The sequence below is a fragment of the Alosa alosa genome, chromosome 14 (assembly GCF_017589495.1).
Source record: "Alosa alosa isolate M-15738 ecotype Scorff River chromosome 14, AALO_Geno_1.1, whole genome shotgun sequence".
NCBI lineage: Eukaryota > Metazoa > Chordata > Actinopteri > Clupeiformes > Clupeidae > Alosa > Alosa alosa.
The window spans coordinates 5,981,704-6,008,446 of record NC_063202.1 but is presented as its reverse complement, the minus strand read 5'-3'; the positions used below and the strand labels follow the sequence as shown (position 1 = coordinate 6,008,446).

The window sequence follows — 26,743 nt, the reverse complement described above, 5'->3', positions numbered from 1 at the left end:
AATGGCATATTTAAATCTTAAGTGAAATACAGCATATTTAAATCAAAATGGAGGAGCAATTTCTGTCTATGATCACAGAATATAAGATTATTAATCATATTTTAAACTCTGTAGAAGAATTGCATTGTACAATGTTACAAGACTTCCATTTATTCCACTAATACTGCGTTAATGTCTACATCCATGTCCTGTTCATGCAAACATTAGTGGTGAATATTGACTTGTAGCAAGCACTCACTCGGTCAGTGGTATTGAAAAATGTAGTAGGAGGAGCCTGGTGTATTTGCCAACATCAATGACTGCTGTGATACTAAAAGGAAGGTAGGCCCAGCCCACTACAACTCATTAAACTACTGCAATGGATAGATCAGGAGAGACTACAGGCTGAAAGACCTAGCAGTGTGAGCACAGGGACAGAAAAGACCTGTGTTGGCCTATATATCTGAACATATTATGGAAACGCATTAATGCTGCTGACATTTACTTTGCATGTTGTCTCTTTAACCAGCAGGTGGCATAAACATCATTCCGCAGTAGACATGAGGCACACTATTTCGATAAACATAATGGTGTAATGTTTGTAGGCTAATTACTGTCAGAGGTAGTTTAATTGCAATGGAGTTGTTCAGTGGACGACATATGACAAACAGTGATGGGTCTACAACAGGTATGAGCCAAATTTAACGGTAGGCCTATATGAGTGTATATTTATTTTTATTTTATTTTTTTGAGAGAGAGAGGCGGTGTAGCCTAGGCTTTTCGGAAAACTAGTGGCTTCTGAGTTAAAATACAATCTGCTGACAAAACTCAACTTAATCATTAAACAGAAAGCTGTAAAACTAATTGTATCAATTCAATGCGAACAGGAGGTTTCACAGTAGCCTCGAAACAGTGCAGGTTTGATGGTTTTACATCGGCCAAACCTGCGCGACACCCACGGTTACCACTCCCCCTTTAACCCATCCATCAATCGTCCTCGTCTCACTTGAGGAAGTCTCGTGTTGACGACACCGCTGTGTACAGATGTTGGCTACTACGGCAATTTTAGAAAACTGTCCGGTATGAAAGTGGAAAAGACTACTTCATGAAAATGGACATTTGATCGTACGGTATGTTTACAAGTATTTGTATAATGCGTAATATGAGACGGGAAATTGACACTTGAGACAAAGTAGCCAGAAGTTACCGTCCCAGGTGTAAGAGCAGTGTGAGTTCTTATCTGCTGTGTTGGGATGATGATCTTGTCTTGGCTAACAGGTTATATGTCTACCCAATGTTAATTTGAACCCATTGTAGACGGTTAAACAGTGAAAATCTGTCAAATTAGCCATTACTGAAGCGAAGTCATGCAAGTATTAATGGCTTGCTGTTCTCAATAGGCTACCTGACGTAGCCTAATGAAACCCCTTTATGGATTTTGATATCGATAGCTGCGTGGATGTCGTTGGGGCTCTATGATAACCTATTTTATACAGTCTATAATAATAACTGAAGTGAAACATTTTTTTGAAAGTTTTTGGCAGTCTGACAGTAAGATAATTAATCACTGCCTTACGGAAGTGTGTGTTGCTTCAAATTAATGTTCCTTCGTGGCTCCGTTGATCACCTCTAGTCAATGAGTTTTTAGGTTTATTTGGCATACAGAAGAGGAATCTTGAGAGTAATTCATTTTGACAGGTTGCTTAGGTATGTGTTGAGGAAGTTTCGCTGAAATATGGAGAAGGAATTAAAGTTGATTTGACTGTATGAACTCATTGGCATTTTCACCTAGGCTATGCATGCGTTTTTTTTTTATTTTTTAAATTGAGCGTGCATATGGACTTGAAGTCCGTGTTCAGGGTAGGCCTACGACACAGTTCGTTGATCTGTGAACAACAAGGGCAAGAAGTGAGTTTATAGTAGTTTGGTCTTGCTTTAGTCCTAGTGAAAGTTAAGTTGCAATAGATATGAAGCATTAAAACAGAGACACCTAATCGTGCTAAGTAAAACTGGTGTTTTAGTTTGAGAGGATGGAATTATGTGTCTGACACATGATCGATTTCCTTATGTTCTTACTTAATTGTTCCCCATGGTAGTTTGTATGTTGACTTAGTAGGCCTACAGATGCAACAGACCCCCCCCCCACACACACACACACACACACACACACTCCCAGTCCTAAACATGCCCACAAAGGATTAGTGGTCAATGTGATCTGGGGAATGGTTATGATAGGCCTGGGTTTGGTTTATTTGATGAGAGATTAGCCATCCCTTCCCCCCCAACCCAGATCAAATCTCCCATTCTGGCGACTGTGGCATTTTAGGACTTTGACATAAAGTTAATAATTGTTTAGTGTTTGCGCGGTGTTTGACCAAAATGTTTTATTGATATATTGACGGAAAGGTTGTCATCCCATGGAAGATGGAAAATGAGATAAAAAGAGAAGGTAGTAACTTGGTTATTAGTATAGTATATATACTTTTTTGATCCCGTGAGGGAAATTTGGTCTCTGCATTTAACCCAATCGGTGAATTAGTGAAACACAAACAGCACACTTCCTGTTGCCGTTTTCATTACATTTATGGATGTACAGTATGTATTGTATATTTCTCCTCCATATTTATGAATGTGTGTGGCAGAGAGGGGGAGTGTGTATGTGTGTGTGTGTGTGTTTGTGTGTGTTTGTGTGTGTACACCGACTATGTCTCCAGATTGTGGCATCTTTTTTGTCAGTGATGCATTGCTTTTCTGCCATCTCACCCACTCCTTTCAAAACATTTTAGTCTGCCTTAATCCAATCGTCATATTCGGGTCAGGCCACACAGCCCTGGATTCCTGGATTAAGCGTTACCTCTGAAAACAGGGAGGGAAGAATGCATGTTTTCAGCATATGACACCACACTTCCTCATCCAATTCTTTTCTTCTGTAATGTCAGTGTGCCAATCCATAGAGGCTTACCTCTGTTTTGTATTGTCCATGTTGAATACACTGGACACACACACACTCACACACACACACACACACACACACACACACACACACACACACACACACACACACACCATGGTCATGTCATCTTGTGCAAACAGAGCATTTGTACTGAAGTTGGTTGTTTGATCGCAGCTGCTGTGACATTCCATTTCAGATCAACAGCTGATGACATTTTGATGGGGTCAGTGGCAAGGACACGAGACACAGCAACAATTTCTAAACCTGTAAGAAGCTTATGTCCGTGTGCATAGAATTTGTTTGAACCCAGAGAGCTTCACTGTCCAGGTTCTTCAGAGGAAGTGTCTCTGTGTGTGTGTGTGTGTGTGTGTGTGTGTGTGTATGTGTATGTGTATGTGTATGTGTATGTGTGTGTGTGTGAGTGAGTGTGTGTGTATGTGTCTGCTATTTGCACAGGTGCGTTGTCATCCTAGGTAGAGAAGGATGCTCCAACGACACATTCAGATAATGGAGGCTCGTCAGTAGGGCTGCTTCTCTGAGTGCAGCTTAAAGGATTACTCCCACAGCAATTTGTCATCGTGAGGGATGTGCGTCTCCATTTGCCGTTTGTTCATTTCCTCCCCCTCCCAATTCTCATCACATTCCCATGCACTCTCCTCGTACCCTCGATCAGTCTCTGAACGTGCAGGATGGACAGTGAGAAAACTGTGCCTGTGCCTATTGGGATGATTCCATGAGACACACACACCATGAGATTTTACGCAGGATCCCAACACTGATGAAAGCCTCCTTTATTTATGTTATGCACATTTGCCATTTCAATTATTCCAAAGAGGTATAGTGGCTTGTAGTTTTTCAGATGGATTCGAGGCCGAGAATCATTCAGGAATCTGTTTTGTGAAGGGAAATGCGGGTTGTGGCGTTTGGACACAGCATCAGCATGTTAGCCTTGCTCTGCCAATCCTGCATGCCATGATCTCACTATGGTCTGGAACGGTAGTTGTCACACTGTCAGACTGTGCGCCTTTGCACATGGGAAATACATAATTTTGTGTGCATTGTTTAAAACGCTGCCATCAAAGATCTCATTCACTGGCATTATATTGATGCAAAAAATGCAAAAATTGGAAACCTGTTGCGAAAATCTTTTTGAAAAAGTTTTGGAATCAGTATGCTAACGTGACTGGCCAATGTCATGTCTTGCTGAATGTTCCTTCTCATCCATATCCACACAATGTGACTAGCTGTATCCAATTGTAGCATCTTTCAGTAGAGTGAAAAAGCAAAAAACAAAAGCAGCCTTAGTGTAATAGCTCCATCCTCTTCCTCAGTAAAGCCACTCAACTGTTCTTACATGTTGGTTGCTCAGGTTAAAGGAGCATTTCACCGTTGGGAAGATGAATGTGTATTTAAATGAAGTCATTTATGTACTAGAAATGTGGAGTCATCATTGAAGTCAGTGCCTTCTTGACCGAGAAAAAGCCAAAAAAATATTTTTTTTGGTTCATGCGGATTAAAGCCAACAACTCCCAGAATTCCCTGCCTTTCACTGCTCTTCGCTGCCCTACCAAGCAACTCCCCCAGGAAGTAGCCAATTTGAACGGCCATTTGAAAATACTACCAGGTTTCTACTGATACAAAGCTTAATGCTAATCGGTGAAGTATTACCCAGGGGGCAAAGGGGGTTTAGATGACATGGGCTGCTGTAAAAGGTTGTTATATAAAAATGAAATCTATGATGTCTGAGGATCACAACCTGGGTGGACAACCCGGTCAACAAGCTGCTGGAAACTTGCCATTAGGGTCAAAACAATGCTACCTCAAATTCTGCTTTAACTCCCCGGAATCACCCAATCATGCTAAAAAGGTTTAATTATATCCATGAATCCTGGGCCATATCTCCCTGATACTTTATGCTAGAAACAAACTGAGCACACCTTTCAAAAGAGTGGAAGATAGGCTTTCATCTGAATTGAACCTTGATTGTACATGTAATTAGAATGTAAGAGTTAACAATGCCTCTTAATTCATAGGTATACAAAGATATTTATAAATATTTAAAGAACATTCCATTATATTCGGTAGCATTATTTTCCCTTTGTTGTTAAAATAAACAAAATACCATGTGAAGTTAACTTTTACAGATGAAATAATATTTTGATCATTTTACTAACCAGACTTCAGACCCATTAACACATTTAGAGGGAATTCAATTTCAAGCCTATCAAGTCAAACAAGATCCAAGAAAGGTTTACTGTTAATCTGTTAACTGATGTGAATTGTAGTACAGCTCTGTTTCTATACAGTAGGCCTACATAGTTTGCATATTTATGCAAGATCTGTTATTTGTATTATAATGTCTAGTATTTCTAATATTCTTTCACAAGTGGGATAGCTTTATTTATTCTATCAAAATTAAAAAAAAGGATTTCAGGATTTGGGGTTAGGCGGGTTATTTTGGAGTTCAATCCAGGTGTTTGGAGTGTAAGCTAGACAACTAAATGTTGAAAGACTAAAACACACAGGAGTCATGTGTGGAGTAGTTTTTTTTTTTTAAATACTGATTAAAACAGTTACATTAAGCAGCAATTTGTAAAACAAAACAAAAAACAATTAATGAAACAGGCAAACAGATTCAGGGTGATAACTAATTTCTGTAATAATGTTTATAAAATGTGTTTAGCTGTTTTCAGAGTCACTGCTGCTGTTGCTGCTCTCTAGTGTTTCAGCAGATAGATAGATAGATAGATAGATAGATATAGATAGATAGATTGATACTTCATTGATCCCCAGGGGAAATTCAAGGTCTCAGTAGCATACAGACATCACACACACATTCACTAACAGCAGAAAAAAGAAATTAATGGTATATAATATAAAAAACAACAACTAAGCAATAAGGACAGTAGAAGATAAAGAATATACTAAATATACTAAAATACAAATTATACTTAATAACAGTTAATCTAAATCAATTCTAAAAACAGTATCCACATAGTGGGTGATTTATCAACAGGCGCTTGCAATGACTGAGGCAGGGACTGAGCCTGTGATTCTCAGTGCATAGTAAGGTAAGGTAAGGTGCTCTGTGTGAGTGAAGTATGGACATATCAGCCAGTATAGGCAAGGTAATATAAAAAACTATAGAAAAAACTATATCTATCTATCTATCTTAGGGCTGTCAATCGATTAAAAAATTAATCTAATTAATTACATACTCTGTAATTAATTAATCTAAATGAATCACATATTTTTTACTGTGAAAGTATTTTAAATTTTTACATTTAAATAAATCATTTAATAATCAGCATTAGTGACATTAAAGTTCAAAAACTCTTGTATTATTATTTTAATAATGGCCATAATAATCTATGATATGACCTAATATGTTGAGGAAATAAATTCAAAAGTGCTTCGGGAAGAAGTTGTTTTTCACATACAAGGTATATCAGGCCACAGAACCTAGGGGACACAATGAAAATAAATTAACACTTCCCCTAATGTCAACACTATTTCTTTGCATTGATGTGCGACTTTAAAGTTGATGAACTCCGTTGATATTCAAAGTCCTTGCTGCAGACATTGCAGAGGACTTTATTTTAATCAACACTTTATTTTGTTTGTTGTTTAAAAGTAAATGTTCCAATCAATGATCTAGTCAGCACATTTTCTTCTCTCTCCTTCATTTTACAGTCTAATGGTTACTGACTACAACGGCTCGGGGTCAAAGGTCATACGGAATCGATTAATCTGCGTTATTTTTTTTAATCAGTTATTTTTTCTCAAATTAATTAATCGAAATTAATCAGTTATTTTGACAGCCCTAATCTATATATATAGATAGATAGATAGATTTAGATATTAAGATAGATTTAGATATTCTATATTAAGAAAAGGTATAAGTGTGGCCACAATTTGGCTGTGGCATGGAGGGAGGGGTTATGCATATGTGCAAACAGTGAGGCAGTAAGACAGTGGGAAAAAGTGGCTAGTGGACAGACAGTATCCAAACATGGAGGGGGTGGAGAGGCAGACAGATTATGCGGAGAAGTCTATCTCTCCTCTTCCCTTAGGTGAAGCATTGAACAGTTCAATGGCCCTGGGGACAAATGACTTCCTTGTCTGTCTCTTGTGCAAGGCAGTGAGCGAAGTCTCCAGCTGATCAGGCTCTTCTGCTTTACAATAGTGCTGTGGAGTGGATGACACTCATTGTCCAAGATGTTGATCAGTGTTCAGGGTCCTTTTGTCAGATATTGAAGTGATGCACTCGTTCAGCTCCCACTACAGAGCCAGCTTTCCTTACCAGCCTGTCAAGTCGCCCCGCATCCTTCTTCTTTGTGCTTCCTCCCTAGCATACCACTGCATAGAAGAGGACGCTGGCAACAACAGACTGGTAGAACATCCTGAGGAGCTTGCTGCACACATTGAAGGACCGCAGCCTCCTCAGGAAGTACAGCCTGCTCTGCCCTTTCTTGTAGAGTGTGTCCGTGTTGGCTGACCAGTCCAGTTTATTGTCCAGGTGGAGACCCAGATACTTGTAGGTGCTTACCACCTCCACATTGACCCCATCAATGGAGACTGGTAGCAGAGTGGGCTTAGACCTGCGGCAGAAAACTTCTGTATGTGGCATGACTCTGTGTTGTAGCAGAAGTCAGATGTGTACAGGGTGAACAGGACTGGTCAGGTAATCTGTACCAGGTTACCAGGTGAGCATCCACACCCATCTGCAATAGCTTGTCTCCTAGTCTGAGGGGTTGGATGGTGTTAAAAGCACTTGAGAAATGAAGTGATGTCTCGATGTCTTTCACAGTGTTGGAACTTGTCCGAGGCATAGACTCAAGTTAAAGATGTGCTTCAGTGGCTTCCCCAGTTCAGCAGCACAGGCCTTGAGTAGCCTTGGACACAGTCTGTCAGGCCTTCTTGGGGTTTCTTTAGTTGAACTCTTACTTGATCTGCTATGTTAATATGATAATATATGTTCATTTTGAATTTGATGCCAGCAACATGTTTCAAAAAAAGTTGGGACGGGAGCATGTTTATCACTGTACTGCTTCACCTCTTCATCTAACAAAATTCTGTAAATGTTTAGGAACTGAGGAGACTATTTGCTAGAGTTTTGAGAATGAACTCTAGCAAATAGTCATTACTACACGATTTCAGTTGCTCAACAGTATGGGGTATTCTTAGTCATGCTTTCCATTCCATTATGCACCTAATTTGACAAATCTGAACTGCAGACAGGCCATTTTAGCACCTGGACTCTTTCTCTATGGAGAAATACTATTTAAATATGTGCAGAATTCATTTGGCCATTGTTTTCCTGAAATATTCAAGGTCTTCTCTAGAATAGATATGGCAGTATATGTTGCTCAAAACCTGTATACATCTTTCAGAATTGATTGATAGGTTGGATACATGGATAGGCCCTCTCCTCTTTAGCTCAGATGAGTCCATGATTTCCAAAAACAATGGCAAATGTTGATTGGTCTAACCACAGGACCTTTTTCCACGTTACCTCAGTTCATTTTAAACAAGCTCAGGCCCAGATAAGACGGTGGTATTTTCTGTATTGTGTCTCAATGCAATTTTGGTTGTTAGAATTTTACAATGACAGGTGTAGAAACAGGTCTGGTGTTGATGCAGTGCCATCTGAGGTCCAGAAGACCACGACCATCCAATGTGTTTTTCAGCTCCTTCCCTTGTCCTGTAGATGATGGACCCCCCAAATACTTCACAATTTCATCTTAAGAAGCATTAAAATGGCATTGTTTCATCATTTGTGTGATGAATACCCGTACATCAAGAGACCCTGCTGGGATGCTCTTTTTCATACCCAATCATGTTGCCAGTTACCCTAATTAGTTGTGAAACATTCCTCCTTTTGTTTTCTTTATCATTACACACCTTTCCCAGCATTTTGTTATCCCTGTACCAACTTTTTTTGAAACATGTTGCTGGTATCAAATTCAAAATTAAAATATATATTTCATGAAATAGTCAAATTTGTCATTTTCAACATTTGATATGCTGTCTGTGTCCTTTTTTCAAGTAAATATGAGTTTAAGAGATTTGCAGATTATTACATTCTGTTTTTATTCACATTTTACACAACGTCCCAAGTTTTTCTGTTTTGGGTTGTAATTGTTTTATAATGAAAATTGAAAAGCACTTAGGCTACCATGAAATTTCTCAACCTTGATTTCGCCAGCTTCTCGATATTTTATCGCTGCCGATGTCTTTGCAGTCCACAGCAGCAATAAGTGGTTATTTATTGCCTTCTAGTGGTGAATTGAAAATCCAAGTAGCCTAGCCTATTTTACATGGGATTTTCAACAATACAGGAAGTAGTGTTAACATAATCGTTGTGTTTTTTATGTGTTTGTGGACTAAGTTTGTGCATAGTAAAAGTGCAAGGATACAAAGACAGAACCGACTGATATCTTATTTATGGACTGTTTTACAAGATCACCTTTTCGTTAAGTAGTATACGTAAAACTATTTGATCAATCAAAACTATTTTTTTTGCAGCAGGCTAAGCTAGAACTAGTGCTAGTGGAGAAACATGGATAATTAGCAACAGAAGTTCAAAGTCTTTCAATGTAACGTTACATAATCACAACTATATTTCATACTGCTTGTACAATCAAGATATCGTTTGAAAGCTGTATTCCCGTTGTGTTGGTAGGGCTGTAGATTTCACAACTAAAATGATATATAGCAGAGATATGAAAGCAGTTATGGATGATGGCATTTGATCGCGGCTGCTAGCTGCCATAGGGAACTGCAAAGAGCTTCAAAAGCGTATTTTTTTTGCGGGGGGACATGCATACTTTGAACACATCCTACAAGTTTCCAGCAGCTTGTTGACCGGGTTGTCCACCCAGGTTGTGATCCTCAGACATCATAGATTTAATTTTTATATGACAACCTTTTACAGCAGCCCATGTCTGATTTCGTAAAAAACGGGTGTTTTGCCCCATGGGTATATCACTTTAACTGAGACACATATAGATGAAAATTGATATGCTCTTCTCAGTTACTCAGTTGCAGACTAATATTATAACTGTATATCAAAAGGCTGCATGTTATCAGGCTAAATATAAGGAAGTGCCCCTCTCATGAGCAATAGTAAAAGATTAATCAGAAGTGTTTTCTCGCAGCTCTCACAGTTATCACAGATTACAAACCAGTTTTGGCTAATCATAAACCAAGTGCTGGCCCCGGCCGTGGCGCGACTGGCTGGGGCACCTGCACCGTACACCGGCGACCCAGGTTCGATTCTTGCCCCGTGGTCCTTTCCGGATCCCACCCCGACTCTCTCTCTCCCACTCACTTCCTGTCATTCTTCACTGTCCTGTCATAAAAGGCTAAAAAAATATACTTAAATAAACCAAGTGCTATTAAACATGCATCCAGCTATTATCTCGGTTGTAGAATAACCATATTGATATGAATAATTATTATTCTAATAATGAATCATCCTATTAATAATAATAATGTTCTGTGTAAACTAGAGGAACTACTGCTAACTATAACTGCTACCCATAACTGCTCATCCTCAGAGCCCTGCTATTCAAATGCCCACACACACACACACACTTATAGCAGATTAGCTCCATGGTTAGATAACAGACCATGTGTTTGGAGTTGTTGGTGCGGCAGTGGGTGGGCACCGAGGGAGATCAGTGCCAGTGCTGATGATGAATGTGTCTGAGGAGACGGAGCCCAACAGGACAAACCTACCTCCACTCTGCTGAGTCTGACATGTTCAGTACAAGTCTACTGCAGAGTTTTGGGGCCTTTCCTCCTTTATTGTGCAATGCTTCTTTTTTCATCACCTTCTGTACAATGTGGAAATATACTGAGCTTCAGATGACAGACGAGATCGTGTTGTGCTGTGTTGTGTTCATGGCAGTTTAGAACAGCTACATGGCATTAGTTGTTCACACTGTTTCCTGTCAGAGCACACTATGTAGATCAGTGTGGAAGAAGGGAGTGGCTCCTGTGAAGGCTTCACTGTTCTGTACAGTTCCTCAGTCCTGTAATGTGTGGCTTTTACACTAGTGCTACATACAACTGCTGGGGAAATGATTCATGTTCCACCTTTTCCATGCATGCTTTGTTTGGTGAGCTTTGGTGGAAGCGTGCTACATTTAGTCATCTCGTGTAAGTGTTTTATCACTCCACATGTTTTGTGAGGACCTTTGATCCAAGATAATGTCTTTGATGTAACAAACTGGATCTTGATTAGAATGAGTTTGCCGCCTGGTATTTGCTATAGTTCTGCAGTTCTAACTGTAGTCAAGTGAAATGTGAATGAGAGATTCCACAGGAACTAGCTTCTGTATTGCGGCAAAATACTGGATCGCAAGGGAGTTTTAAAGGAAGCACATTTTGACATGCCTCAAGATTTCAACAAGCTCACACATGTGCAGCTCTCTCTCTCCTTCTCTCTCGCTTTCTCTCTCTCTCTCCTCTCTCTCTCTCTCTCTCGCGTGCGAACTCTCCATCTCTCTCCTGTGGCACTGTTATTATCAAGGCCAGTGGTGGGGATTTTGTGTACTTAATAATGACTTCAGATGAAAGCAGTACATTGTGTAACATTTTTTTGGAACATTATTTAGATGAGTCATATTGCTTGACTACGGTTCTGATGTTAGAGGCAGGCTAGAAGGACAGGGAAATAGGGGTTTATAGAGTGGAAGTTGTTGTGATGTTTTTCACCCTATGTAAACAGAGTAGGCACAGGCACACTTCTAATGTGGGACTGATGACTGTTTACATGTTAAGATGATACATGAGGCAACTTTTTGAGCAGGGCATCCACATAACCAGTTCCATTTGTTCTGATTGGATGATCATGAAAATGTGGCTACTGATGATTGAAGTTTAAAAAAAAAATGGTGCTCAGTATTAATGGGAACATGCCAGAACCACAGTTGCATGCAAGTCTATCTAGCACAGCTAATATTAAAGTTGCTTTGAATCTAAGCAATGCCACACGTTTTTTTAGGCTAAAACATTTTATGTCACTTACTGCAAACATCACCTAACCAACCACTAGGTGTCTGTGTCCTGAATACACTGTAAAAAAAACACGATCTCTGTGGACAGCCCAGGTTCCAAAAACGCCCTGGGCAAACCTAGCCCATAAAAACATGACAAACTGTTCCAGCAAATCACAGAGACGAGATGCGCGTTTAGGAGAGTTTCAATTGCACGGGAGCAGCATGGGAGGGAGAGGGAGGAAGTAGCGAGCTCTCTGTTTTGTTTAAAAGTCAACAGAAGTGACGTTACCCAGCATCGCTTAGAGTGAATCACACTCGCCTCCCGTCTAAGTTTGTCACCCAGCAAAGCTAGATATGAATGTGTCTCCATGTCATATTCATATGTCAGATTCTAAATTAAATCAGGTCCGTGGCTCTCTAAAAGAGCCTCTTGGGCTGTAACTTTTACAGACAGTCTTACAGCTACCATTGAAGTTCTAGTCAACTCTGGTCTGAGTTTGACGGGCATAGGAACAATAACTATAAGGGCGCGCCTAAAGGCGGCTTTTGTGACCGGTCACATTGACCAGCAACATTGCTCGAAAAGTTGCCTTGTGTATCTCAGCTTTAGTGAGGCTTGATATCACTTACAAAGTTGAGCTCCCTGATTAAATACTAAAAATATGTGTAGTTCACACTGATAATTATGGTGAAACGAAGTGCGCTGCAAGTACCCGGATGGTGTACTCATAATCAGGGCTTGAAAACGAAATTATTTTTCAAACGTTCCGTTCCGAACGGTTCAGATAGGCCTATGTTTAACGTTTTCATCTTGCATGCGTTCCGCCACCAACATATCGGTCCTGAACAGGTTCGAACCCAAAATATCGCTTAAGCTCTTAAAGTTCCGCAGTGTTTGGCGGGCCTATCAAGTCTATTTTTGTGGACTTTACCTTAGAATAGACGTAGGCTACTCATTATTTCCCCTTTGATTTAGCCTATACCGTAGCTATGGCCAAAAATAATAAATCACAGGCGGCATCCAAAACATTCAGATGGGCTATCCATCCCATAGCCTACAGACTTACTGTAGGCCTAACCTATGCCTATAAATAATTTCTTATCAAAAATATTTCTGGATACGCATAAACTCCTTACCTGGTTGTAGCCTTTTGGAGTTTTATCCATATGGAGATCTTCAAAGGCTTGCGCTTATAATTCCAACCCTGTTTATAAACGAACCTGTCTGTTGCTGACAAGGCCTATCTCAAATTTCCTGTTTAACTCTTCTAGGCTACATAGAATAGGCTATAATTACAAAACATTTCAAATCCCGACTTTTAAAACGACAAGGCATGGACAGGCAAAATAGGCTATTACGCATAGGCTACAAACAATTTCCAAATCAGTTTCAGTAGCCTACGCCAGTGTTTCTCAAACTTTTACAGACCAAGGACCACTTAACCATTAGAAAACCTCACGGACCACATAGCTAATAGACACAATAGGCCTACTCACTGAACCCACCTTGCTTATTGTCTTTGCACCTTGCTTATTGTGTCAGAGGATTCATATTATTTAAATTGGCATAGCTTACATAGGCAGTATTGCAGAACTTTGGATTTACATACAAGTTGGTTCAATATTGCAAACAACGATCTATATTATTTTTTACAACAGCTCAAGGACCACCAGTGGTCCCCGACCACACTTTGAGAAACACTGGCCTACGCTACGAGCTGGCCTAAGATCCGAAGTGGCAGACGGATAGGTTACACTACAACAGCAAGACAAAATATACCCATTTGGACCAAAGGTCCATTTATTCGTTTTTTTTATTTAAAACTGCAGAAATCAAATGATTAAGCTGTTATATAGAGAACTAAAAAACGCTATTAACCGGTTTTTGTGGATTTCAGAATAACGCTTCTGTTCCGAACAGTTGAAGACCATTTTGTTTTCGCTTCCGCTTCCGCCTCCTCGTGAAATTCCGTAAAATTCGCTCGCTGGTTTTCGCTTTCGCCCTTGAACCGGTTCGAGCCCTGCTCATAATGGTGAAAAGTAGAGCGTATGATGTTGACACTTTTCGCCCTCAATCGTCACTATCTTGGCGACACAGCAGAAGGGGAGGGGCCATTTCCAAACTTGTGATAATTGTGGTTGAGGAAGCTGGAACAGCTAGCCTGACGAGCCAGACCCACATTCAAATGTAGGGTCTGGGGACTCACCATTCGCAGTGCGAGGGACGAGATAATCGGTTGTCTTTCAAATTCCCTCTGCACGCAATAGGATAGCGCTACAACTCATGAGTCCCATGCGTTTTCCCACCAGCGGAGCTAGTTGGCTAGTTCAAACTTTTGCCAACTTAAAAAAAGCTTAACTCGTGTCACGCTGTTCGCCAACAGCAACATCCACCTTCTTTGTTTTCAAGTAGCAGGGAATTCACGCCGAACCGTTTTAACTCTGCCATCAATCATTATGTTAAAGGCACAATGTGTCTTTTTTGTGAACTTTTGAAGTGAAATGCATTCAAAAATCAACTATACATATCAATAGAATGTGAAGAAATAACACTACTGACATTTTCTAATCGAAGAATATGCATAGCATTGCAGAGATCTCCTCCAGAATTAGCATGCTAACCGACTAGGCCCGGGTCGTCCAGTCTTGCAATACCAGTTTATGTCTGAGGTGGCGACAGGGAGTAACATACCGGCCAAACCATTATAAAGAGAGTCTTTGAGCACACTGAGGAAGGCGCTAAGCCGAAATGCGTCTGTGCAATAAAACACATATATGCAAAGTGCGGCCTTTTTTTCTGAGTAAACATTTAAGTTTGGCCAAGCACTCTCAAAAAAAGTAACATAAGAGACTGAGTGAAGCCTGCTCCTACCATATACTTTAAATAATAATGACCTCTAATAGTAAGCAGAACGATTGGCTGTAACCACTGACTACATCGAGCATTTTAGTTACTGGCTACGTAGCAAGAACACCTGTGTTGCTGCCAGACTCTCACGGTGACTGTTCTCCAAACGCCTCTGCTGGTCAGCGGCCTCTCTGGCTGCTCTGACAGCCTCGAGCCGGGCCCCTGTACTGTTCTCTCCAGGTCTGGGACTGACACTAGACACCCAGGCCTTTTCTTCTTTGCCTGGCCCTTACGTTTGCCCACTCTTGTCTGACTAGATGCAGGGGGGGATGTAATCTTCGTAGTCAGTCTCCACCCGAAAAAAATACCTTATTACTATTTTCAGTTTTATCCATCCATACAAATACATCCATACATTTTATACATCCATACAAAAGGCCTAGCCTTTGCTAAGACTCGCTTGCCAAATGCCACTAGCAAATTTGTATTTATTTCTCAAATGTCTCATTACCAACAATACCAGTGTGAAAAGCAAAACGTTAATGAAAACTGTTATATGTAGTGATCGGGTAAGGGTGAGCCGCTTGAAGAAGACATTTTCCGGATGTAGGAGTTTTTTTTCTAGGCGGCGACCATAGACACAGAGACATTCTCTGATAGACACATAGGGATAGACCAGGGGTGGGCAAACTTTTTGGCTCAAGGGCCACATTGGGTTTTGAAAATTGGCCGGAGATAACTAAGAGTTAACTTAGATTAACATGATGTTATCTCTATTTAACATGATGTTTTGACATTGACATTGTAAACGTTCTCTAAGGAGAGTGAAAAGCAGTTTGCAGTAAAGCTAACCAAAGTCGTCTCTATCGCAGGAAAAAAATAGCGAGCAGCCTGATAACCAAATTAAATGCTCAGCGGGCCGGATGAAAGTGCTTGGCGGGCCGGATCGGGCCGCAGTTTGCCCACCCCTGGGATAGACAGTAGCGAAAACGGAGACGGGGCCCAGATAGCAATTACTCATTGAATCTATGTTAAATTATTTTGTCAATGTTAAAATCATTGAGTCAACGTCGCACTTAAACATTGATCCTATAACATTTTGCACATTCTATTAATATGGAAGCAATGTTGAAATTCCAACTACAGATCAACGGAATTTCAATGGTATTTCAATTAAAATGAATATTGAAACAACGTTGAAATTACAACCAAACTAAAGATCAATGCGATTTCAATGGTATTTCAATTGATATTAAACCTCAGTAAACCACTTTTAATCTGGAAAAATATTGGGAAATTCACATCCTGCTTTATATACAGCCAGGATAAATTTGACTAGGCCTAGTATGGCTGGTTTAGGCTACACAATCGTGCATAAATAACCAGACAACTTATCAGTTTGAAAATCAAGTGCATTTATTAACTCTTCTTCATTTAGAAATTCACGGTGTTGTGCTTCCCTGCCATCCATTCAGTATAGCATTCATAGACCACCCGTTCGCAGTTAGCCCTCCACCATCCAGTAGCAGAGTGAAGTGGCACCTAACAGAAACAGAAGAAAAAGAGATAGACAGTGTTAGATAAATATGTTCAACTGAAGGCTACTTATAATTGAAACTTTAGAATAATCATAGAATATATATTCTATATGTTTGTTGAGTTTGCTGTCAAAATGCCAGGCTGAAGATGGTGTTAGAATAATTCAGTTTCGCAAGCTGGGTGAGCTCATTGAACATGCCGTGGTTTGCTAGCAGCACCAGCCATTCGGCAGCTCTGTTCGTCCTAACACTTTTGCTGCCCAATGAACGGTTAATGATAGCAGTCTAGTCAGATATGACTTAAAGTTGACTTATATCAGTATTGCTAAAGTTAGCCTATTAAAAACTCACAAAAATATGATCACCAGGAGTTACATAAATGTTAGCTAAATATCCACGTAAAACCAGCAGCACATCTTCAGCCTATAATTTTGACAGCCTAGAAGCTAACGCTACGGTAGGCCTAGCACTACTTCATATTTTATTATCATGAGTATAATAAACTGTAACTTACTGACAACAAAGGTAGGACCTAATTATAAATCAGACTGCCGAAAGTAACGCTTAACCTAACATTATGATGAACTGCCATAACGTAAGTTAGCCTAAACATTAATTTGACAACAGCAAGTAAATTTAGCTAGCCTAGCATTTGAATCAGTTTGTAAATCTGACAGTATGATGTACATAGACTGTAAACATGACCGAATTTAATGTAGTACACTTTTACAATAAAACATTATCGTTTGATAAATAAATGCTTGCTTACCATTAAGGACAGAGACAGAGACAGAGACAGAGAGCTGAACACCCGTTGGTCTGACTGAACTGTTGCTGAAAATGAACTGGACAGTTCAAACGTCGTCAGCGGGTCAACTATAAATCCACTACTTTTCAATCACCACGTTAAGATTTCCCAGTCAACCAAAAATCCATGACTTTTCAATATCTTTTAGTGAACTATGTATCGATGCTCTATCGATTATGGCAACATAAACTATAAACCAATGTTGTTTCGATATCTCTCTTATCGATATTCATGCACTGTCGGGTTTTTGTCAGGATTGTAATGCTGATTCAATGTCTATTTACCATTGAGATTTCAATCTCAACCAAAATGATGATTTGGATGGAAAATCAATGTCATCTTGCTATCTGGGGGGAGGGAGGAGGGCATGGGCAATGTGCGTTTCGTCGTTTCAACCACTAGCAAACTATTGTGACATCATTGTTTTCCTACATGCTGCCCCCAACTGGATTGGCGTGTGGAGTGTGAATTAAATAAAACGAAATCCTGACGGATTGTGCCTTTAAGCTTGCCTAATTTTTCCAGCTCGCAAGCCAACTAGAGTTGCTAGACTAGCCCGGGAAGCAAATAAAATTTGCTGCCGCTAGGGTGCGTCTAGATTTCTAGGCTATGGAACAGCAGCAATGGAAGACACAGATGCACAAGCAAGTTATAACAGTACAGGTTTTGACAAAGTGTGACCGTGTCACTCTTTAATAGAGGACACCAGTAATGTTAAAATGTTATGATCGTCATTTCCACAGAGTCAATTGCACTGAGTTGGTGTTAAATTTGACACTAACACTACCCTGTTGAAATTCACACACTACACGAGTAAGCACACAGAACGCAGAGCGTGAGTGCACTGCATTACAGTTTTTCTCCATTGCTTTAAAGAAACTGGGATCCACTTGGTCTTTATGTACACCTTCTTTGCACAACTGAAGTCATCTCTTGCGAATGTGTTCACATGTTTCCATTGGGTTCACACATTTCTCACACCCTTTTGCAAAACAGTTAACACAGATGTCATTCAAAGACCCCAAACTCTGTTGGTTTCCCTGTGCTAAACAAGGAAAACATCTATTCACAGGTGGTAGAGATTCCATGCATAAGTCTAAGGGCTATATTTTGGTCTTATGTTTCTTATTCAGTCATGGGTGTGTTTTGGGCATAACATCCTTTAAACCAATGAGAATGACATCTGTCATTCCCTTTAACAGCAAGCAACGTGACTTAAAACAGCGCATCGGTATTTTGCTGGTCACCGGCGCATTTGAAGGAATCTGCTTGCATGCAAGACTATGGAACAGGTACTAAACCATGCTTTAGCAGAGTTTATAGCCTACACGCATCTGCACTCGTCTATTATTTAAACTCATTGGCAAAGTGAAACTAACTTCACCATGGTCTCATAGTCAACGACAAAAAAAAAAGTTATACACAGTTACTTTCACTATTGACTGACAATAGGTTACCATTGAAAACATAGCCTGAAAAATGCAACACTTACCCCAACTAGATGTACCGCATAGCGGTACAAAATATGACCGCCGCTCAGTCCTGTACATCCGTTCCGCGAAAATAAATCACACTTCAATTTGTCTCCATATTTTACTCCATCCCCCACTCTTGAAACTTTTGTGTATGCTTGTTTGGCATGCCTGAGTGTGTGTGTGCAGCTGCACAGAAAGTACCCTACTGGTGCTGAAAAGGTGAATAGATTGTAGAATAGCCAAAGAAGATGTAGAATTGTTATAAAACCTTTAAAATCTCTAAACAATCACAAGTAGGGCAGTTCATCACAGTTCATCCATTGCAACTGGATTGATGAAAGGTCACTTACACCTGTAGGCTACATTGTATTTGGGAAAAGCAAAAGGTATCAGCATAATGTTATTTTTATTTTTTTTAATGTATTTTTAAACAAAAACATCTCTGTCAGTTCCATGCCGTTTTCAACAGCTATCAAAACAAAGGTCATTTTGGATGGATGGATTTTTTTGTGAATGTTTCTTCTTCTACATAAGATTTTAGTCATCTTTAGTTCATGTAATACTTTATTGTCAATGCACAAATTAAGTAACAGTAGTCTGAAACGTTATTGTTAATGCACAAATTAAGTAACAGTAGCCTAGTCTGAAACGAAATGCTGTTTTACATCTAACCAGTGGTGCAAATAACTGACATGTCCAAATGGGCCTTGATGAAATGCGTCGCTAGACTGTTCATACACATTTTAACGGGCCAAAGTTGAAGAGCTTTTGTCCGTTATTGTTAGTGCAAATATAGGCTGATTCATGTTCCCTTGCATTGTTTAACTGAGGTCCATGGCTAGTCTGGCTTTCATCAGACCAAGCTCAATCTTTTAAGAAATCAAAAAATAAATAGCGGGCAGATCAGGCTGGGTTCACCCAGCCTAGTCCATAGGCACCCGATATTGTTTAATTTTCGATTGAGATATACACGCTCTGGCTATTCTAAATGCAAAATGCATCAGGGAGTTATGACAAAACGGTAACTAACAAACTAGATCCTAATAGAAAGCTGTTAGCTTCCCTAAGCTACAGGTAGGATTATAAGGTAGGCCTATTTACAACATAAATTGTCAATAGGCTATGCTGGCTTACACAAATAAAATCTCCTTTGAAAACCAATGGCTTACGCCTTACAGTATCAAGCCGGACTTAAACTGTCATATCGTGGCGAAAAGTTGTAATAACATTCACGCAGCTCCATGAGTCAATGAAAAGCGCTGAATGAAGTAGCCACTTCTAAATGGGACCCACTACACAGTAGCTTAAGGTGTTTTGCTAAAGCAGCCATAATGAAATGAAGGTGTCATTGTTTGGATACTTCACACACGCGTGCTTTTTAATTTCACAGACTACAACTACCAAGCTGTAATCAAAGCACATCGATTCCCCTCTCACCCTACACGCACTTAAAACAAAATAAACAGGCGCCTCAGTCTCACGATGTATAGGCAAAACTGTATCAGACCCGGTGTAACGTTGGTAAATCTTCCATTGCACAGAATGATTTTTGTAGCACGTGCAATAAATGACAGTCAAAAGATACAAACAGTGCTGCTATACATTTGCTTGGTATAACCGCATTTATAGTTTTCAACAAATGCAATAAATCAAATGCCTCCATCACTCAACCAACGCTTAACGGTAACATTACCTAGGTCCTTATTGATATTACAAGATTAACGTACCTGCAGTAAAACCAAGCATGTCCGATAAACATCCTCAGATTTATTTCGCTTCAAGAAGAAATGGGAATTACACTTCATGTGAACATCGTCCCTATCCTTATTAGATGTTAAGCTCGCGTGAATTACAGTCCTTGTATGAAGCGTCCATTGTTTTTCCAACCCACTTTTAACTTCCAACAAAATTACGCCTCACTGCAACGATGCCATCTAGTGGACAAACGACTACTTCTAATACTGAAAATGCAGCCATGATGATGATGATGAATATTTATTTTGGCTTTCTTTTAATCCTACTGATTTTCATTTTTACCGGGGCAAATCACAAATGAGTGATTATGAGCCAGGTTGATGTGGGCCCTTGAGACCAACATACCATAAAAGATTCACAGAGAACTGTGTCTGCCCTACCCTCCTTTTTCGGGGTCCAGTCCAGCCGGGGGCTGCAGATGAAAACGAAAAAATGACGGTTCCATGCTATCCATGTGGGGTACATGCCCACCAAGTTTTGTGTACCCGGTCTTTCAGTGTCCCGGGAAATCCTTGTTGGTGTAATGTCACTAAATGTACACATAAATTATTTTATTGTAAGGCCCCCCATGAACGAAAGTACACACAACTTGGCATGCATTCGGAGGGTGTTATAATGATCCTACACTTTTAATTTCGTGCAGTTTTGACCTTGTCAGCCAGAGATATTGAGATGAAAACACCTAATTTTTTGCTTTTTAATTTTTAACTAGGTGGCGCTATACATGAAATAAGTGGTAATGGGATGGGTTGACATGCCCCCTTAAGACCAACATACAAAAAAAAGGTGGACCTCCTAGGCCCTACAGTTCTCGAGATATTCACAGAAAACTGTCTCCGGCCACCTATAGGCCAGTTGGTGTATAGTAACATAAATTAATTTATTGTGTGGCCCCCATGAACGGAATTCCACAAAACTTGGCGTGCATACAGAGGGTGTCATAATGATCCTACACTTCCAATTTCGTGCAGTTTTGACTATGTTAGGTCACAGATACCTTCAATTACACCACCTCATTTTTACTTTTTTGTGTTTAACTAGGTGGCGCTATACATGAAATGAGTGGTTATGGAATGGGTTGACATGGCCCCTTGAGATCAACATACAAAAAAAATGGTCCTCCTAAACCCTACGGTTTTCGAGATATTCACAGAAAACTGTGTCTGCCCTACCCTCCTTTCGGGGTCCAATTCAGCGGGGGCTACAGATCAAAACGAAAACGATGGTTCCATGCTATCCATGTGGGGTTACATGTCCACCAAGTTTCGTGTACCCCGGTCTTTCAGTGTCCCGAATCATTGACGGAAATTTGGGCATGCGAAAAGAAAAAAAAAAAAAAAAAAACTAAACCTAAGATGTATAGCAGTAACTCCTTCATAGGATAAATGTCCTTATTTTATTCATTATTATGACCGCCGCCAAGAGCCGGGCGTCATAATAATGACTGAATAAAAAACCTAAGGACATTTATCCTGCAGAGGAGTTGCTGCTTACATCTCATGACAGTGCGTCTTCAGCTGTGCTCCATATGCGCCTCGCTATAGACCAGGTTTTTCTTGGTCAGTGGCGTAATGCTTTTTAGATAGTGTAGGATAGTGATTTTTAGATCAAGCGCCAGACCACACCTTAGGTCGTTAATTGCCACACCCCTGAGTGCATTGTTCAATAAAAGAGACGCGCATGGCGAAAAACTCAAGTGTAAGCTTTGCATTGTGATAACAATATGCTTTGCACCAGGCTTTTGATCGTCATATTAGAGCCCTGCATTTCTGATACACCTGTGTGAAACTCTAATACACCTGTGTGAAATTCTTCAATCAGCAATCATTCATCATCACAAGAGATACAATGTCTGTTCTGTGTTGCTATTTACAAGTATTGATCTAAGGCACATTTAGAGAAAGTACTGTATTGCCTATTTGGTGAAGAAAACAATCAAAAAGCTGCCACGTCTATGTGTTTACTGTAGGTCTGTTTAAAAAAAAAATGATACGTTGTAGTTCAATGAAATGTGTCTTGTCTAGGTGCTTACTGTAGGTCTTACATGTCAATGGTAGTGTGGTCAAAATTAATCCAAGACAACTGGTGTGAGACTGCAGCTTTATTCACAACGCCTGGAGCATGTTACCCACATGAAATGTCAAAGTAACAAGCCCACCCATCTGTGGGTGAAGCCAATTCTTACACCCTTACCCCACACCCACGGAAAATCACAAGTTGTCACCCTCCAGTGATCACCTAAACATCTGGTATTTTAACAGAGATAAGAAATGTTTACGACCCGCCCATCCTCCACAGTTCGGTGACACAGGGGTTATCTTAGCTTTCCTAAGTCAAAACATTCCAACATAGGAGTTCCAGAAAACACAAGGGTCAGAGTAAGAAGATAACAATTAGATTTCACTACATGTATATAAGATATACTAAACCATCAATGAGAGAAATAAAAAATTATCCCACAGTAGTTACATCTTGGAAGGAATGAATACAATTAATTTTTAGTCAAAAATGAAAAAGAAATGGCACAGACAGCAAAAATGAAGGCTGAAACTCCTCATTTTGAGAAGAGTATTTAGCATTTGTTGTGCAGTGTGTAATGACTGATTGAAAGCGAGCAGTGATTTGACTACGAGTTGACCTGTGTGTAAACTGTTTTGACAATGTGATGTCAGAGTTGACGCTATCATTGAAGCGATCGAGAAAAACTGTAAAGTGTACTGACAGAAGCACGCTGGTTTGGAACAGAGTGCAAGATTGCATTGTGTAAGATTTGAATTAACTGCTGTTTGTTATTATGCTAATTAGTCATTCGTTTTGCAGTAGTAACTGACCAATTTAAGTAATGAAAGTTGTTGTAGAATCCTATAGTGATACTACTGGGTGTGTTTCTTCCTCTTCCAGGTATCAGTGAGAGTCAACGCCAGCTCCCCAATTGGAGAGGTGACAGACCCCACCCAGCTTTTCCTGACCCGTCCCCCTTCCCCCCATCATGGAGCCAAAAAAGAAGGTGTTTGGTAACCTTAGGCAGAAGGCCAGGCCCTTGCTCAGCTACATGCGGGGTGGCCGCAAGAGCCCTAGCAAGCCGGAGGTGCGTCCAGAAGGGGTGCTGGACCACAGGATGAGTGCGTCTGTGCCGGACATCCGGAACTTGCGCCACTCCTCTGGCGCCGTGGACACTGGGCTGGACAGCCCGTCCCAGAGCAACCCTGCCACCCCACTCCTCAGTCCCCATTTGGGCTGGAGAGGCGTGACCGCCACCGTTCCCTTTGCTGGGCACAGCGTGCCGGATGGACCCCGCACGCCCACAGCCTGGGCGTCCACGGAGGTGGTCAGCCGAGGATATCCAGAGGAGCGGGTCTCCCTGGGGCAGCGGGAGTCGCTGGAGGACGGGCCGCAGGCAGCGGCGCAGCATGGGGTCCTGCTCAGCACTGAGCTGCCCAGCGTGGAGGTGTCAGAGGATAAGAGTGAGGTAAGAGTGCTCTCCTGTGTGTGTGTGTGTGTGTGTGAGAGAGAGATAGAAAGTCAAAACAATCCTATATCCTATACTTGTGAGATGCAGAGAAAGAGACAGTAAATGTGTGTGTGTTTGTGCATCAGCGAGTCAGAGAGAGCTTGAATTCGAGAGCTAGAGAGAGATAAAGAGTTCATGTATGCTTCACAATGGTCCATTTCATACTTAATGATATGACACTGGGGTGGCACTATCGTCACACAAATGAGACTTGGGCTGAGGCCGATGGCACATACATGATATACAAGACATACTGTACATGTAGTTTACATGGAAATGTTTGTGGGAGGATTATATTTCCATGGTATTGTCTGGAGGCTGTCACATGATCTGTTGGGTGATCTTTGTCAATGCACAGTAGCCTACATGTCAAATTGAGCAAGTCACTTGATGAAGGGCAGGTTGAGCAAGTTGGCTTTGTTTCTCTGTCCAGCTGGTGTACGGCCATCCTACTTCTCTCTTTCTTTGTAGCCCCATGTTTGTACTACTGCAGGCAGTTCTCAATTTCGGACTTCTTCTCAAATTAATGGGTCATTCTGAAGTTGCATAAATCATTATTACAGTGGCTTCCCGGAATGATGTTACCACAAACAGTGATGAACTCTGTAGTGGTTTAAAAGGAACAGACTTTATAGGTCTATTTTACATACACTTTACACAGACTTTCATTCTATACAACTGCAGCTGCTCTGCACTGCACTGCAACTGTGTACAGAGAATGAAAGTATGTGTAAAGTGTATGTAAACTTGGTCAAAAAAGGTGAACTAGAGAAACACAGTATGAAGCCAGCAAATGCACACCTTAGATATGTGAGTATGACTTGTCTTTGGATATTGCTAACTGGTGTGAACATGATATCATTGGAAGACACATGGAGGACATTGTGCATCATCTTACAAATGTTTTGGATGCCTGCTGTTGTGGATTTTTGTAGGAACAAAAATTGAAAGCTTAACTCAAGGAGTGAAAGGAGTTCAGTTGTAATGATTAAATTACAGAAATGTATCAGTCTCATAAATTATTGAGGAAATAGATGCAAGACTTAATTAGTAGTTGCTTTGTATGCTGTGACAACAAAGATATTTACGACAGCTCCAAGTAATGGAGGTGACCCTTATTAAATCAGCCAGTTCGTTTTTGGCTTGCGGTGTGGCCAAACTGAAAAACAAACATTTTATCGAGTCCATTAGCAGACACTTGCAGAGTCATTAGAGACACTCTTTTCTGTTGGAGAAGCAGTGCTCTCTGACTGACAGTCAACTGAAAGCACCTTTTATCTGACCGTTAAAGGCCTCTAGTTCTTACGTGAGCCATCCTACCCTATGTGTTTTTTTTACAACACAGAGCTTTATGGTTTTATGTGCTTTTAAGGTGTGCCGTGTTTTAAAACTGTGGCTTGACATTCCCAGTGTCCCGTTGTGAAGGAATTTTTTAATAACCACGTTAAGACTCATATCCCATGGGTCAGGCTCAGAAGTGCGCCGCGCGGCCCTCTAGATTAATCAGCCAGTAGTTGACCTGCAAGGAAAGTCCATTTCAGCAAGTCAGCTTCAACAAGATGCGTGGAAACTCTGTAAGGCTGTGTTAGGCTGTTCTCATCATGCACCTGTTTTTGCAGAACCCGTTAGAAAGCAATGGCCAAGAGATGCCGACAGTTAAGGACCTTGATAATAATAGTGTAAGTATGTTTTTAAAATTGCTCCAGTAGCATTAATCAAGCAGTTATTGATTAATGGACATAAAAAGTTTGAACAAATATTGACTTATTGGAGAGAGAAGGAGGGACGCCGGTGCAGCTCAGATGTCTTCTTAATTTTCAATTTATTTAGTACAAGGTGCAAAACATACGACTAACGTTTCGATGTAGTCACATCTTCATCAGAGTCCAGAGGACATACGACTAACGTTTCGATGTAGTCACATCTTCATCAGAGTCCAGAGGACATACGACTAACGTTTCGATGTAGTCACATCTTCATCAGAGTCCAGTACTAGTACTTGTACTAAATAAATTGAAAATTAAGAAGACATCTGAGCTGTCCCTCCTTCTCTCTGAAATATCTGTCCTGGCCTGGTTGCACCGAAGCGCGGAGAACCCTCCTTTGTCTATTGACTTATTGGAGTATGTTGTGTAATTCTGCAAATGTTTGTGCAAGAAATACACTGCAAGAATGTACAGTAACCAGTGTAGTTTAGAGTTTGACCGGCTGCTTTTGTGGACAGTTGCCAGTGCTTTCCCTTTGCAGGCTTTGCAATAGGGATGCACAATATTGGAAAAGTGGAAAGTGGAACATTTCTGCCAATATTTGATATGTTGATGCTTTCAAACTCATTTTAACCTATTGCCAATACAATATACATTTTTTAAATTATTTTCTCTAAAGTCTCTCTTGTACTAGAATGACCTTGTTACTCTTATTGTGATGGCTTAGTTGTTGCAGATACAGGCATGAAACTATACATTATACATTACTATAAAGAAATGTAGACAATCACCAAAATAAGGAAATCATTGCAACATGGTGTAGATGTAAAACATATGAAATGTTTATATAAAAATGTAGATCTCATCATATTTGAACGGATTTGTATGACGTTTCCTCTGAAACCCAAATAGGTTGTGCTGATTTGGTGTGCCAGGAATATCTGCAGAAATGTTCACATCTGCCGATGCCAGTAATGCAACTATTAAGCGATTATCTGCCGATACCAGTGTCCTACTGATAATATTGTGCATTCCTATTTTGCAATGTCATGAATTAATTTGGCACAGTGAGTGAGACGCTGTAGAGAAGGGACTCTGCATAGCAGCTCTCTGGTGCATTTGGGTCCTGTGATGTTTGATTGATATTACTAAGGGGATTAAA

The 26,743-nt window shown here is 40.4% G+C and overlaps 2 protein-coding genes across 12 annotated transcripts in view; both read left to right on the top strand.

Moving 5' to 3' along the window:
* Positions 1–31, top strand: part of mef2ab (myocyte enhancer factor 2ab) — a 25,931-nt gene extending 25,900 nt beyond the window's left edge. For all 6 annotated transcript variants that reach the window (XM_048263219.1, XM_048263217.1, XM_048263220.1 and 3 more), the window contains one exon: positions 1–31. This exon is cut by the window's left edge and continues 1,514 nt beyond it. The gene's annotated coding sequence lies outside the window, so the exon portion shown is untranslated.
* Positions 32–991: 960 nt separating this feature from the next.
* The window catches only part of mctp2b (multiple C2 domains, transmembrane 2b), a 39,182-nt gene continuing 13,430 nt past the window's right edge, over positions 992–26,743 (top strand). Inside the window, exons 1-3 of one of the 6 annotated variants that reach the window (XM_048263165.1) lie at positions 992–1,109; positions 23,266–23,833; positions 25,495–25,554. In XM_048263165.1, coding sequence (XP_048119122.1) covers positions 23,354–23,833; positions 25,495–25,554 — 540 coding nt within the window. In that variant the 5' untranslated portion in view covers positions 992–1,109; positions 23,266–23,353. Of the gene's footprint in view, positions 1,110–2,410; positions 2,429–3,181; positions 3,199–11,033; positions 11,099–18,408; positions 18,427–23,265; positions 23,834–25,494; positions 25,555–26,743 lie in introns of those variants that run through there. The other 5 variants (XM_048263168.1, XM_048263167.1, XM_048263169.1 and 2 more) reach the window with 5 other exon arrangements.